Consider the following 14,909-nt stretch of genomic DNA (forward strand, 5'->3'; position numbering starts at 1 on the left):
TTTGATTTCTGATATTGGTTTTGCCACTTTTGGAGAATTTTACTCTTAGTGATACTTTAAATGTCGTTTTTAGATATTGGTAAATTGATGCTTATCTCTTCTAATTTTAGTGATGTTTTGGCTACTTTGTCGGTGTGTTCGTTACCAAACATCCATACGAATTCTATTTCTTTACCTAGGTTTCGGTGCTTGTTTGAGTTGTGTGACGTTTCTTAGTGGAAGCTTTTTGAGAAGGGTAGCATGCGCCCGAAAATAGCGACCAATGAAAAATTACATAACTTAGTGTCTGTGTAATGTTTTGAAGGCGTTCACACCCACCGTCTGATTGGCCTGTACCGGCTCCTATATTGTGATATTAGAGACGGGGCCCAGCTTAAGGATGGTACCGACAGGTGCGCAGCCGCATGTTTTCCCCGGACCGTCTATATACACGATATCGTGCAAATAGTGGACCAATGCCGTGCAATATACACGACTGGAAAACTCCCTTCTCCGCCTTGAGACGCGAACGCTGATTGGTCTATCAATTTCCTACACAACAAACCTGGTTCCCGGACTCAATTGCGCTACGCTACATTGTATATTACTCCCCCCAAAATGTCTACACCATGGTGCGGGTATCATTTCTAAAAAGATATATCAAAGATAATAAAAATTCTTTACTTGTTGATAAAATTGTAATTTCTTCTCTAAACATCTGTGAAGATATAAAGGTTTGCTACGGTAGATAAACCGGGTGTCACAGTTAGTTAAAAGTTTTGCAGTCGTACAGACATGTTGTGAACATAGAGATCATAAATATTTTGAGTAAACATACTTTACCTAATGAGATACTAGTTTTACGAACCAGAAATTTATAGTTTAGTTTTGTTGAACCAATTAAAATCATAAAATAGAATATCTCGCTGGCATTTAAGTTCATATTGAAGGATATTTGTCTTTTCTCAACGAATACCTTGTTTATCTCATGTAGTCAAGCAGCTAAGTTTATAGATATTTACCCAGTAGATCGAGTACTGGTATATTGCAGACTGAATTATAATAATGGTGTAATGCCATCACGGAGAAACATTACACTATCAATATGTAATCTGATACTCGCGTAACATTACTGCAAACAGCAATGCTTACTTTAACTAACCTGATTTTCAACTACAACTAAGTTTGAGAAAACAGGGGATATTTTTCCTTTTCTTTTCAAACCTGGGCTATTGTCTTTAAACAGCCGTGTTTCCCCGCAAACTATAACAGCTAAGTAGAATCCTTTCCCATTGGACCGAAACATAATCGTTAGCCAATAACAAAGTCGCTTCTATAAGGCTGTGGCGATATCAACATGGCAGCCTACATATAGCATGTGAAGGTCAAACGGCTGTTGGTTAAACAAGTCATATTTGACATGTTATCTTACTAATCGGATACAAAACAACAGATTTTGGAAGTGGTTTTCTCAGAAATAAAGCTGATACACTCGGGATGATTTGAGAGCATTCGTTACACCATTTTCAGGTTTGCACTCTCTAGTGTTCCGTTTTCGATCAACATCAACTCTGCCATGAATGAAAGTATCTCCCGCCCCTTTAAATCAGGCAAGGGAGTTGTATTGCTTATATTGTTCTAACTTGACCTGAACACGTCACAATATGGCGCCGTTACATACATTTTAGTGCAAATGTCACGCGACATGGCACTAAACTGAGTGCATGGAAAAGAAAATGGGCTTCCACAACAGTGAAGTCGAGACAGTAGACTAGCCCCAGCATCCACAACATACATGCATGCACATCACTGTAAGTGCAATAATCTTCACCCCATTTCATCCCAACTCACGAAGACAAGGATACAAATCTCTCATGTGAATGTTTTACTCCATTTAAACAGAAGAGGCAGCCACATTGAGGTTGTTTACTGCTGGTGTCATCATGGTTGGCCGGGAGATCAAGAGGTCACAGTATCTGAGGGGGACACAGGCATTCAAGGCTCGGAACTGGTTCATCTTCACAGCGATGACATCCTCCATCCTCTCTGGAATTGCCATGATGTAACTGTCTCTGTTTGCATCTCTACTGTAACAGTGCTAAGTTGTATTTTTGTTACAATGGCAACAATAAATGACTTTCCTTCAACTGGGGAGAGGATACCTGCACTGCACATGCTTATTTGATGTGTGGCAGTTAGATACATATTGTGAAACTTTGTTACTATAGCTAGTCTTTTGAAAGTCATAAGTCTTAATGTTGGTGCAAAAAATGAAATCAAATGCTGATGTTTTTGACATACTTCTCTTTTGGTCCCCCCCCCCCCCCCCCACACACACACACACACACTAACACACATACGGATCGTATGTATGAAGACAGTTTCAAGTGTCCCCGATTACTATTTACAGGTACTACTTCAATGATGACATGACTCGGCTTTATAACAAACTGGAGAAGAACAGGGAATGGAAACAGCAGCGTCAGGATCGACTCAAAGAAATCTACCAGCGCCGAGCTTGCGAGAAGAAGGAGTAGATCTGTTTCTACGTGCAATGAATTTGTAATGCTATAAGTTGACCAGATTGTATGACCATTAATCGTGTATTGTGGATTGACATTGTAAAGTGGAGCTGACTTTGTATAGTGGAGATCATTGCAAGTGATCGGGCGTTGTTGGATCAAGTCATAACCTGGGAACGATTCAGCTGGTAAAAGCAAGTTGACCACTGAAGGTGAATGGAAAAGAATTGTAGCCTTAGATGTTTTTCGTCACCTAGCAACAGCACAGGATTGAGGAGTTCTGGCGAACTGAAGGTGAGGCAATGTAAACAATGAAATATTTCATAATGTCAAAAAAGAGTGATAGGGTTGAAACACTACAGCAGGATTCTGATATGATACATATCACGATACATAGGTCACAATATGATACATATTGCGATACACATATTCACATCAACTCGCGTGAAAACAATTTGACTGTGAATATTTCAGAGCACGATCCAAAGGAAACTCAGGTTGTAGACACATGTTCCTAGTGGCAAGTTTTAGCAGGAAACTCAGGTTGTAGACACATGTTCCTAGTGGCAAGTTTTAGCAGGAAACTCAGGTTGTAGACACATGTTCCTAGTGGCAAGTTTTAGCAGGAAACTCAGGTTGTAGACACATGTTCCTAGTGGCAAGTTTTAGCAGGAAACTCAGGTTGTAGACACATGTTCCTAGTGGCAAGTTTTAGCAGGAAACTCAGGTTGTAGACACATGTTCCTAGTGGCAAGTTTTAGCAGGAAACTCAGGTTGTAGACACATGTTCCTAGTGGCAAGTTTTAGCAGGAAACTCAGGTTGTAGACACATGTTCCTAGTGGCAAGTTTTAGCAGGAAACTCAGGTTGTAGACACATGTTCCTAGTGGCAAGTTTTAGCAGGAAACTCAGGTTGTAGACACATGTTCCTAGTGGCAAGTTTTAGCAGGAAACTCAGGTTGTAGACACATGTTCCTAGTGGCAAGTTTTAGCAGGAAACTCAGGTTGTAGACACATGTTCCTAGTGGCAAGTTTTAGCAGGAAACTCAGGTTGTAGACACATGTTCCTAGTGGCAAGTTTTAGCAGGAAACTCAGGTTGTAGACACATGTTCCTAGTGGCAAGTTTTAGCAGGAAACTCAGGTTGTAGACACATGTTCCTAGTGGCAAGTTTTAGCAGGAAACTCAGGTTGTAGACACATGTTCCTAGCGGCAAGTTTTAGCAGGAAACTCAGGTTGTAGACACATGTTCCTAGCGGCAAGTTTTAGCAGGAAACTCAGGTTGTAGACACATGTTCCTAGCGGCAAGTTTTAGCAGGAAACTCAGGTTGTAGACACATGTTCCTAGCGGCAAGTTTTAGCAGGAAACTCAGGTTGTAGACACATGTTCCTAGCGGCAAGTTTTAGCAGGAAACTCAGGTTGTAGACACATGTTCCTAGCGGCAAGTTTTAGCAGGAAACTCAGGTTGTAGACACATGTTCCTAGTGGCAAGTTTTAGCAGGAAACTCAGGTTGTAGACACATGTTCCTAGTGGCAAGTTTTAGCAGGAAACTCAGGTTGTAGACACATGTTCCTAGTGGCAAGTTTTAGCAGGAAACTCAGGTTGTAGACACATGTTCCTAGTGGCAAGTTTTAGCAGGAAACTCGAAATGCTCATTACGATACATTTTGTGATATTTGACTGACAAAAGTGTGAGGAGGGGTAGTAGTAAGTAATTTATTTTTGCAAGTGTATCGTCTTGTGATACACAAGAATATGTGTCTTGAATCATATCATCGCATGAAAACTCACGATGAACCTGTACACTGATGAATGCATTCTGTGCATGACAAGGAACAGTAGATGTTAAATAACATCCAAATACATTGGTTTGGTTTCTACATGTTCTAATCAGCCTGATAAAAAGATAATGACCTTTTCTGAATCCCCTGAATGCCAAATGTATATTATGGTTAGTGAGAAGTCCAGACTTCTCCTGTGAGGTAGATAACATACAAATACTTGGACTTGTTGCCATGTTTGCAGAGTCAGAGCCGTTTTAAAATGAGCCAGTGACTGATGACAGAGATGCTTTTCTAGTTCATCTAGTTCATGTTCAGATTTGATCATGCTGAGTGGACCCTTGCTTCTCACAGAAATACTTGACGAGATGGAGAAGACGAAGGAAGGAAGACAGTCGGGAAGTTCCGTGGAGGAAGATGGAGGCAGCACTGACTCCGCAGCCGCTGCAGCGAGATCACTTGGCATGAAGGCAGCAAAGAAGGGCAAGTTGTCCCTCCAGAGGCCAAACGCCGCAGACGGCAAACTGAGGATGCCCGCTACCTCTGGAGCTGATCTGGATGAAACTGGAGACTTCAAGGACGGACACATGTTCTGTATGACCAGTGTCCTCCGGAAACACAGCAGGGCAACGTCAAGTAGCAAACACGGGGATGGAGCAGCGCTTAGTAGACAGAGGCATGGAGCCTCAAGCAGTAAACACACTGATGGAGCCTCACGAAGTAAACACACTGATGGAGCCGGAAGCAGTAAACACACTGATGGAGCCGGAAGCAGTAAACACACTGATGGAGCCGGAAGCAGTAAACACAGCGATGGAGCCGGAAGCAGTAAACACAGCGATGGAGCCGGAAGCAGTAAACACAGCGATGGAGCCGGAAGCAGTAAACACAGCGATGGAGCCGGAAGCAGTAAACACAGTGATGGAGCCGGAAGCAGTAAACACAGCGATGGAGCCGGAAGCAGTAAACACAGCGATGGAGCCGGAAGCAGTAAACACAGCGATGGAGCTGTGAGTAACAAGAACAGTGGGAGTGACTTGTTAGTTGTTGCCAGGAAAAAAAAGACAGTTGAATCAAGAAGAGAAAAAATGAGTGAGATGAACAGAGCTGAAGAGGATGAAGGTAGAAACAGGACTGTGAAGACAGTCGGGGACATTGATGGGAAACAGCAGCCAGCAAAGTCTGGCAAAGCTGGTGATGCTGACGGGACAGTTGAGGAGGTGGGCGCAGGAGTGGTCAGTGCGGGGTCAGGAGGAGTGGTCAGTGCAGGGGCAGGAGGAGTGGTCAGTGCGGGGGCAGCAGGGCCAAACGTGCGGAGTTGTCCCACATGTAAACACCTGATGGCTGACAGGGTTTTCAAAGACCACATCAAGGAGTGTCTGCAGCAGTTCCACATCCGCACCAAGGACAGGAGACGGAGAGGTAACCATAGTAACACCATAGAGGAGTGTAAATATTGGGGGTAGGATATTATTAGTCAGTAGTTCTGCTCTCTGATTGGTCAATCTCACCTTGAGGCATGATAACATATACCATTACAGATGCGCCGAGGCATGTGAGTGAGTGAGTGAGTGAGTTTAACTTTAAACATCATCTTGTTCATGTCATGGTCGAGTTGATGTGTCAGTTTGTTCAGGGAAGAACCCAAAATTTAGACATGTACGACTGTTGTAAAATCTTGGCCATACAAATCAGTGGTTGATAGCATGAAACAATGTTGGCGTCAAGCTGATTTCCATGTTACCATGGTTACTAGGGTGTTACGCCCAGCATGGGGAGCTGGGGACCTGTTCTGCCTGGAACAGCCAGAGGTCAAAGAGCCAACGTAGAGATTCAATGCCATGACTGATGATGAGTGGGTCGTCTTGTATAAATCAGGCCCCGATTTCTCGAAAAAAACTTAAGTTAAAAAACTGACTTTTGAGTTTTTACTCAAATTTGAGAAAACTCAGCAAAATGCATTTCTCAAACAAAACTGAGTTTTGGAAACGGAAGTCAAATTGTGCGTCAAGGCCGCTTACATTGCGGAAAAAAAACTGAGCTCGATCTCAGATGCTGAGTTAAAAATTCAGTTTGATTCGAGAAACGTTGTTGAGTTAAAAACTCAGCTGAATTATTTTTGCAAACTCAGTTTGAAATTTGAATAAAAACTTATATTTTTTAACTTATCCTGCATTACTCCGTATTGCATTTACTGCTGCCTTTTGACAGAGAGACGAACTGTAAAATTGCGAGATCCAGCTGCTGAAGAACGTTGTTCATTGCAAAGAATCAACTCCCAGGACAGGGGATCATTCATTATCCCCTACCCCCTCGTCCATTGTGGGTGCCGAGGATGAGGAGGAGGGTCAATTATACCCAGTTCATAAAGCTGCCGGATTGGACCCTCGCCCAAGGCTATCAACATCGATCAGGGCGATCGCGTTTACCTTGGGTCTTCACAGTATAACTGTTCCATCCAGCCGCTTATGGAAGGTTGTTCTTGGCGATCTGACACCGTCTTCGCCAGCCACTACCTCCCTGATGTAGCCTTGGAAGAGGTTGCCGGTGTTCACAGTTTTGGTCCCTAGTTGTAGCCGTACAAGTCACCAATCACCAACGCCACTGATTCTCTGATACCCTGGGCGGGGCCCGTCTACCTCTCTGGTGTTTATCACCCCAGACAAGTGGGCTCTACTGTGTTTATTATGGATCACTGATATTATCTGATGATATGCCCACCGGCCCCGCCGTCTGATAAAGATGCAATACAGAGTAATGCAGGATAGTTGAAAGATTTAGTAAAATCTAAATATTTTTTTGCATTTGTATACTTATCCTGCATTACGAAGTCTAAGTGCACTCCCTTCACTACGCTGCCTCCCCACAAAGTTTCAGATGTTATGTTTAATGCAGTTATGTGTTTTGATGTGACATCATGACTTCCGGGTCACGTGCCGACTGTGAGAGGGCACTGCTTCCTGTACTGGTTGGAACATCTTTCTTCAGCAGCTGGATCTCACACAGTTCGTCTGTCTGTCAACAGACAGCAGTAAATGCAATACGGAGTAATGCAGGATAAGTATACAAATGTAAAAAATATTTAGATTTAACTAAGTTTGTGTTGAGAAATCAGGGCGGGTCGTCTTGTAAAGATCAGCTTATGGTTCATGGTTTTGTTCAAGTTGAAGTCATGTTTGCTCTGGAGGATGAGAAGATCAAGCGACGGCGCAACCGGTTTTTGGTGAAGGAAAATGGCGGCGATGTGGTGACAGATGATGACTATTTCCTATGTCAGATCTGTCAGAAGGATCTGTCACACATGAACTCCCAGCGACGGACACAGCACATGAACCGTTGTATCGATGAGGTGAGTTAACATCACACCGCACATGAACCGTTGTATTGACGAAGTGAGTTGACGTCACACCGCACATGAACCGTTGTATCGATGAGGTGAGTTGACGGCACACGGCACATGAACCATTGTATCCACGATGTGAGTTGACGTCACACAGCACATGAACCGTTGTTTCCACGAGGGTAGTTGACGTCACACAGCACATGAACCGTTGTTTCCACCAGGTGAGTTGACGTCACACAGCATATGAACTGTTGTTTCCACCAGGTGAGTTGACGTCACACAGCACATGAACCATTGTATCGATGAGGTGAGTTGACGTTACACAGCACATGAACTGTTGTTTCCACCAGGTGAGTTAACATCATACCGCACTTGAACCGTTGTATCGATGAGGTGAGTTGATGTCACAGCGCACATGAACCGTTGTATCGATGAGGTGAGTTAACGTCACACTGCACATGAACCATTGTATGGATGAGGTGAGTTAACGTCACACTGCACATGAACCGTTGTATTGATGAGGTGAGTTAACGTCACACTGCACATGAACCGTTGTATTGACGAAGTGAGTTGACGTCACACCGCACATGAAACATTGTATCCACGAGGTGAGTTGATGTCACACAGCACATGAACAGTTGTATCGACGAGGTGAGTTAACGTCACACCGCACATGAAACGTATCGACGAGGTGAGTTGACGTCACACCACTCATGAACCGTTGTATCGATGAAGTGAGTTGATGTCACACCTTACATGAACCGTTGTATCCACGAGGTGAGTTGACGTAACAGTACATGAACTGTTGTATCGACGAGGTGAGTTAACGTCACACCGCACATGAACCGTTGTATCGATGAGGTGAGTTGATGTCCCACCACACATGAACCGTTGTATTTAAGAGGTGAGTTAACATCACACCACACATGAACCGTTGTATCGATGAGGTGAGTTGACGGCACACGGCACATGAACCATTGTATCCACGATGTGAGTTGACGTCACACAGCACATGAACCGTTGTTTCCACGAGGGTAGTTGACGTCACACAGCACATGAACCGTTGTTTCCACCAGGTGAGTTGACGTCACACAGCATATGAACTGTTGTTTCCACCAGGTGAGTTAACATCATACCGCACATGAACCGTTGTATCGATGAGGTGAGTTGATGTCACAGCGCACATGAACCGTTGTATCGATGAGGTGAGTTAACGTCACACTGCACATGAACCGTTGTATCGATGAGGTGAGTTAACGTCACACTGCACATGAACCGTTGTATTGATGAGGTGAGTTAACGGCACACGGCACATGAACCATTGTATCCACGATGTGAGTTGACGTCACACAGCACATGAACCGTTGTTTCCACGAGGGTAGTTGACGTCACACAGCACATGAACCGTTGTATTGATGAGGTGAGTTAACGTCACACTGCACATGAACCGTTGTATCCAAGAGGTGAGTTGACATCACACAGCACATGAACCGTTGTATCCACGAGGTGAGTTGACGTCACACAGCACATGAACCGTTGTATCGACGAAGTGAGTTGACGTCACACAGCACATGAAACGTTGTATCGATGAGGTGAGTTGACGTCACACCGCACATGAACCGTTGTATGGATGAGGTGAGTTGATGTCACACAGCACATGAATCGCTGTATCCACGAGTTGGTAGATTTTTGTTAGTGATTCTGTCATCAGACTCCTCATTGTAACCATTGAATGGAACTCCCTTCTATATGAGCAGGTATAGCCTTATATTCAGCTGTATATTTATAGGTACGGGGTCAGTTGTGTAATCCTGTGTGTGTCTAGGTACCATTTCAGTGTCTGTGTGTATTTGTAGGTACAGGGTCAGTTGTGTACTCCTGTGTCTGTCAAGGTACTCATTTCAGTGTCTGTGTGTATTTGTATGTAAAGGGTCAGTAGTGTAATCCTGTGTGTGTCTAGGTAACCGTTTCAGTGTCTGTGTGTATTTGTAGGTACAGGGTCAGTAGTGTACTCCTGTGTGTGTCTAGGTAACCGTTTCAGTGTCTGTGTGTATTTGTAGGTACAGGGTCAGTTGTGTAATCCTGTGTGTGTCTAGGTACCCATTTCAGTGTCTGTGTGTATTTGTAGGTACAGGGTCAGTTGTGTAATCCTGTGTGTGTCTAGGTAACCGTTTCAGTGTCTGTGTGTATTTGTAGGTACAGGGTCAGTTGTGTAATCCTGTGTGTGTCTAGGTACCCGTTTCAGTGTCGATGTGTATTTGAAGGTACACTGTCAGTTGTGTAATCCTGTGCGTGTCTAGGTACCATTTCAGTGTCTGTGTGTATTTGTAGGTACAGGGTCAGTAGTGTACTCCTGTGTGTGTCTAGGTACCCGTTTCAGTGTCGATGTGTATTTGAAGGTACACTGTCAGTAGTGTAATCCTGTGTGTGTCTAGGTAACATTTCAGTGTCTGTGTGTATTTGTAGGTACAGGGTCAGTAGTGTACTCCTGTGTGTGTCTAGGTACCCGTTTCAGTGTCTGTGTGTATTTGTAGGTACAGGGTCAGTTGTGTAATCCTGTGTGTGTCTAGGTACCCGTTTCAGTGTCGATGTGTATTTGAAGGTACACTGTCAGTAGTGTAATCCTGTGTGTGTCCAGGTACCATTTCAGTGTCTGTGTGTATTTGTAGGTACAGGGTCAGTTGTGTAATCCTGTGTGTGTCTAGGTAACCGTTTAAGTGTCTGTGTGTATTTGTAGGTACAGGGTCAGTTGTGTAATCCTGTGTGTGTCTAGGTACCCGTTTCAGTGTCGATGTGTATATGTAGGTACAGGGTCAGTAGTGTACTCCTGTGTGTGTCTAGGTACCCGTTTCAGTGTCTGTGTGTATTTGTAGGTACAGGGTCAGTAGTGTAATCCTGTGTGTGTCTAGGTACCCGTTTCAGTGTCTGTGTGTATTTGTAGGTACACTGTCAGTTGTGTAATCCTGTGTGTGTCTAGGTACCCGTTTCAGTGTCTGTGTGTATTTGTAGGTACAGGGTCAGTAGTGTACTCCTGTGTGTGTCTAGGTACCCGTTTCAGTGTCTGTGTGTATTTGTAGGTACAGGGTCAGTTGTGTAATCCTGTGTGTGTCTAGGTACCCGTTTCAGTGGCTGTGTGTATTTGTAGGTACAGGGTCAGTTGTGTAATCCTGTGTGTGTCTACGTACCCATTTCAGTGTCTGTGTGTATTTGTAGGTACACTGTCAGTTGTGTAATCCTGTGTGTGTCTAGGTACCCGTTTCAGTGTCTGTGTGTATTTGTAGGTACAGGGTCAGTAGTGTACTCCTGTGTGTGTCTAGGTACCCATTTCAGTGTCTGTGTGTATTTGTAGGTACAGGGTCAGTTGTGTAATCCTGTGTGTGTCTAGGTACCCATTTCAGTGTCTGTGTGTATTTGTAGGTACAGGGTCAGTAGTGTAATCCTGTGTGTGTCAAGGTACCCATTTCAGTGTCTGTGTGTATTTGTAGGTACAGGGTCAGTAGTGTAATCCTGTGTGTGTCAAGGTACCCGTTTCAGTGTCTGTGTGTATTTGTAGGTACACTGTCAGTTGTGTACTCCTGTGTGTGTCTAGGTACCCGTTTCAGTGTCTGTGTGTATTTGTAGGTACAGGGTCAGTAGTGTACTCCTGTGTGTGTCTAGGTACCTGTTTCAGTGTCTGTGTGTATTTGTAGGTACACTGTCAGTTGTGTACTCCTGTGTGTGTCTAGGTACCCATTTCAGTGTCTGTGTGTATTTGTAGGTACAGGGTCAGTAGTGTACTCCTGTGTGTGTCCAGGTACCATTTCAGTGTCTGTGTGTATTTGTAGGTACAGGGTCAGTAGTGTAATCCTGTGTGTATCTAGGTACCCATTTCAGTGTCTGTGTGTATTTGTAGGTACAGGGTCAGTAGTGTACTCCTGTGTGTGTCTAGGTACCTGTTTCAGTGTCTGTGTGTATTTGTAGGTACACTGTCAGTTGTGTACTCCTGTGTGTGTCTAGGTACCAATTTCAGTGTCTGTGTGTATTTGTAGGTACAGGGTCAGTAGTGTACTCCTGTGTGTGTCCAGGTACCATTTCAGTGTCTGTGTGTATTTGTAGGTACAGGGTCAGTAGTGTAATCCTGTGTGTATCTAGGTACCCATTTCAGTGTCTGTGTGTATTTGTAGGTACAGGGTCAGTAGTGTACTCCTGTGTGTGTCCAGGTACCATTTCAGTGTCTGTGTGTATTTGTAGGTACAGGGTCAGTAGTGTAATCCTGTGTGTATCTAGGTACCCATTTCAGTGTCTGTGTGTATTTGTAGGTACAGGGTCAGTAGTGTAATCCTGTGTGTGTCTAGGTACCCATTTCATTGTCTGTGTGTATTTGTAGGTACAGGGTCAGTTGTGTAATCCTGTGTGTATCTAGGTACCCATTTCAGTGTCTGTGTGTATTTGTAGGTACAGGGTCAGTTGTGTAATCCTGTGTGTGTCCAGGTACCATTTCAGTGTCTGTGTGTATTTGTAGGTACAGGGTCAGTAGTGTAATCCTGTGTGTATCTAGGTACCCATTTCAGTGTCTGTGTGTATTTGTAGGTACAGGGTCAGTTGTGTAATCCTGTGTGTGTCTAGGTACCCATTTCAGTGTCTGTGTGTATTTGTAGGTACAGGGTCAGTAGTGTAATCCTGTGTGTGTCTAGGTACCCATTTCAGTGTCTGTGTGTATTTGTAGGTACAGGGTCAGTAGTGTTCTCCTGTGTGTGTCTAGGTACCCATTTCAGTGTCTGTGTGTATTTGTAGGTACAGGGTCAGTAGTGTAATCCTGTGTGTGTCTAGGTACCCATTTCAGTGTCTGTGTGTATTTGTAGGTACAGGGTCAGTTGTGTACTCCTGTGTGTGTCTAGGTACCCGTTTCAGTGTCTGTGTGTATTTGTAGGTACAGGGTCAGTAGTGTACTCCTGTGTGTGTCTAGGTACCCGTTTCAGTGTCTGTGTGTATTTGTAGGTACACTGTCAGTTGTGTACTCCTGTGTGTGTCTAGGTACCCGTTTCAGTGTCTGTGTGTATTTGTAGGTACAGGGTCAGTAGTGTACTCCTGTGTGTGTGTCTAGGTACCCATTTCAGTGTCTGTGTGTATTTGTAGGTACAGGGTCAGTTGTGTAATCCTGTGTGTGTCTAGGTACCCATTTCAGTGTCTGTGTGTATTTGTAGGTACAGGGTCAGTAGTGTAATCCTGTGTGTGTCTAGGTACCCATTTCAGTGTCTGTGTGTATTTGTAGGTACAGGGTCAGTTGTGTACTCCTGTGTGTGTCTAGGTAACCGTTTCAGTGTCTGTGTGTATTTGTAGGTACACTGTCAATTGTGTACTCCTGTGTGTGTCTAGGTACCCATTTCAGTGTCTGTGTGTATTTGTAGGTACACTGTCAGTTGTGTACTCCTGTGTGTGTCTAGGTACCCATTTCAGTGTCTGTGTGTATTTGTAGGTACAGGGTCAGTAGTGTAATCCTGTGTGTGTCTAGGTACCATTTCAGTGTCTGTGTGTATTTGTAGGTACAGGGTCAGTTGTGTACTCCTGTGTGTGTCTAGGTAACATTTCAGTGTCGATGTGTATTTGTAGGTACAGGGTCAGTAGTGTAATCCTGTGTGTGTCTAGGTACCCATTTCAGTGTCTGTGTGTATTTGTAGGTACAGGGTCAGTTGTGTAATCCTGTGTGTGTCTAGGTACCCATTTCAGTGTCTGTGTGTATTTGTAGGTACAGGGTCAGTTGTGTACTCCTGTGTGTGTCTAGGTACCCGTTTCAGTGTCTGTGTGTATTTGTAGGTACAGGGTCAGTTGTGTAATCCTGTGTGTGTCTAGGTACCCATTTCAGTGTCTGTGTGTATTTGTAGGTACAGGGTCAGTTGTGAACTCCTGTGTGTGTCTAGGTACCCATTTCAGTGTCTGTGTGTATTTGTAGGTACAGGGTCAGTAGTGTAATCCTGTGTGTGTCTAGGTACCCGTTTCAGTGTCTGTGTGTATTTGTAGGTACAGGGTCAGTAGTGTAATCCTGTGTGTGTCTAGGTACCCATTTCAGTGTCTGTGTGTATTTGTAGGTACAGGGTCAGTTGTGTAATCCTGTGCGTGTCTAGGTACCATTTCAGTGTCTGTGTGTATTTGTAGGTACAGGGTCAGTAGTGTACTCCTGTGTGTGTCTAGGTACCCGTTTCAGTGTCGATGTGTATTTGTAGGTACAGGGTCAGTAGTGTACTCCTGTGTGTGTCTAGGTAACCGTTTCAGTGTCTGTGTGTATTTGTAGGTACAGGGTCAGTTGTGTAATCCTGTGTGTGTCTAGGTAACCGTTTCAGTGTCTGTGTGTATTTGAAGGTACACTGTCAGTTGTGTAATCCTGTGTGTGTCTAGGTAACATTTCAGTGTCTGTGTGTATTTGTAGGTACAGGGTCAGTAGTGTACACCTGTGTGTGTCTAGGTACCCGTTTCAGTGTCTGTGTGTATTTGTAGGTACAGGGTCAGTTGTGTAATCCTGTGTGTGTCTAGGTACCCGTTTCAGTGTCGATGTGTATTTGAAGGTACACTGTCAGTAGTGTAATCCTGTGTGTGTCCAGGTACCATTTCAGTGTCTGTGTGTATTTGTAGGTACACTGTCAGTAGTGTAATCCTGTGTGTGTCTAGGTACCATTTCAGTGTCTGTGTGTATTTGTAGGTACAGGGTCAGTTGTGTAATCCTGTGTGTGTCTAGGTACCCATTTCAGTGTCTGTGTGTATTTGTAGGTACAGGGTCAGTAGTGTAATCCTGTGTGTGTCAAGGTACCCATTTCAGTGTCTGTGTGTATTTGTAGGTACAGGGTCAGTAGTGTAATCCTGTGTGTGTCTAGGTACCCGTTTCAGTGTCTGTGTGTATTTGTAGGTACAGGGTCAGTAGTGTAATCCTGTGTGTGTCTAGGTAACCGTTTCAGTGTCTGTGTGTATTTGTAGGTACAGGGTCAGTAGTGTAATCCTGTGTGTGTCTAGGTACCCGTTTCAGTGTCTGTGTGTATTTGTAGGTACAGGGTCAGTAGTGTACTCCTGTGTGTATCTAGGTACCCGTTTCAGTGTCGATGTGTATTTGTAGGTACAGGGTCAGTAGTGTAATCCTGTGTGTGTCTAGGTACCTGTTTCAGTGTCTGTGTGTATTTTTAGGCTGAGATGAAAGAAGACAAACTCGAAGTGGAGCAACAATCGGGGAAGAGTGCTCAGTCGATTGTTTTGGACTGCCCTATGTGTGGTAAACCACTGAAAACAGAATCTGTGAGTATAATAGCGATGCTTGAACAT

The 14,909-nt window shown here is 44.1% G+C and overlaps 1 protein-coding gene across 5 annotated transcripts in view; it reads left to right on the plus strand.

The window, feature by feature from the left end:
* The first annotated feature begins 1,330 nt into the window (after window positions 1-1,330).
* The window catches only part of LOC124127403 (structure-specific endonuclease subunit SLX4-like), a 77,785-nt gene continuing 64,206 nt past the window's right edge, over window positions 1,331-14,909 (plus strand). For all 5 annotated transcript variants that reach the window (XM_048381122.1, XM_048381123.1, XM_048381125.1 and 2 more), the window contains exons 1-6: window positions 1,331-1,509; window positions 1,882-2,041; window positions 2,390-2,795; window positions 4,637-5,704; window positions 7,447-7,631; window positions 14,775-14,882. In XM_048381122.1, coding sequence (XP_048237079.1) covers window positions 4,651-5,704; window positions 7,447-7,631; window positions 14,775-14,882 — 1,347 coding nt within the window. In that variant the 5' untranslated portion in view covers window positions 1,331-1,509; window positions 1,882-2,041; window positions 2,390-2,795; window positions 4,637-4,650. The remainder of the gene's footprint in view (window positions 1,510-1,881; window positions 2,042-2,389; window positions 2,796-4,636; window positions 5,705-7,446; window positions 7,632-14,774; window positions 14,883-14,909) is intronic.

The sequence above is a fragment of the Haliotis rufescens genome, unplaced genomic scaffold (assembly GCF_023055435.1).
Source record: "Haliotis rufescens isolate VD_foot unplaced genomic scaffold, xgHalRufe1.0.p SCAF_35, whole genome shotgun sequence".
Taxonomy (NCBI): Eukaryota; Metazoa; Mollusca; class Gastropoda; order Lepetellida; family Haliotidae; genus Haliotis; species Haliotis rufescens.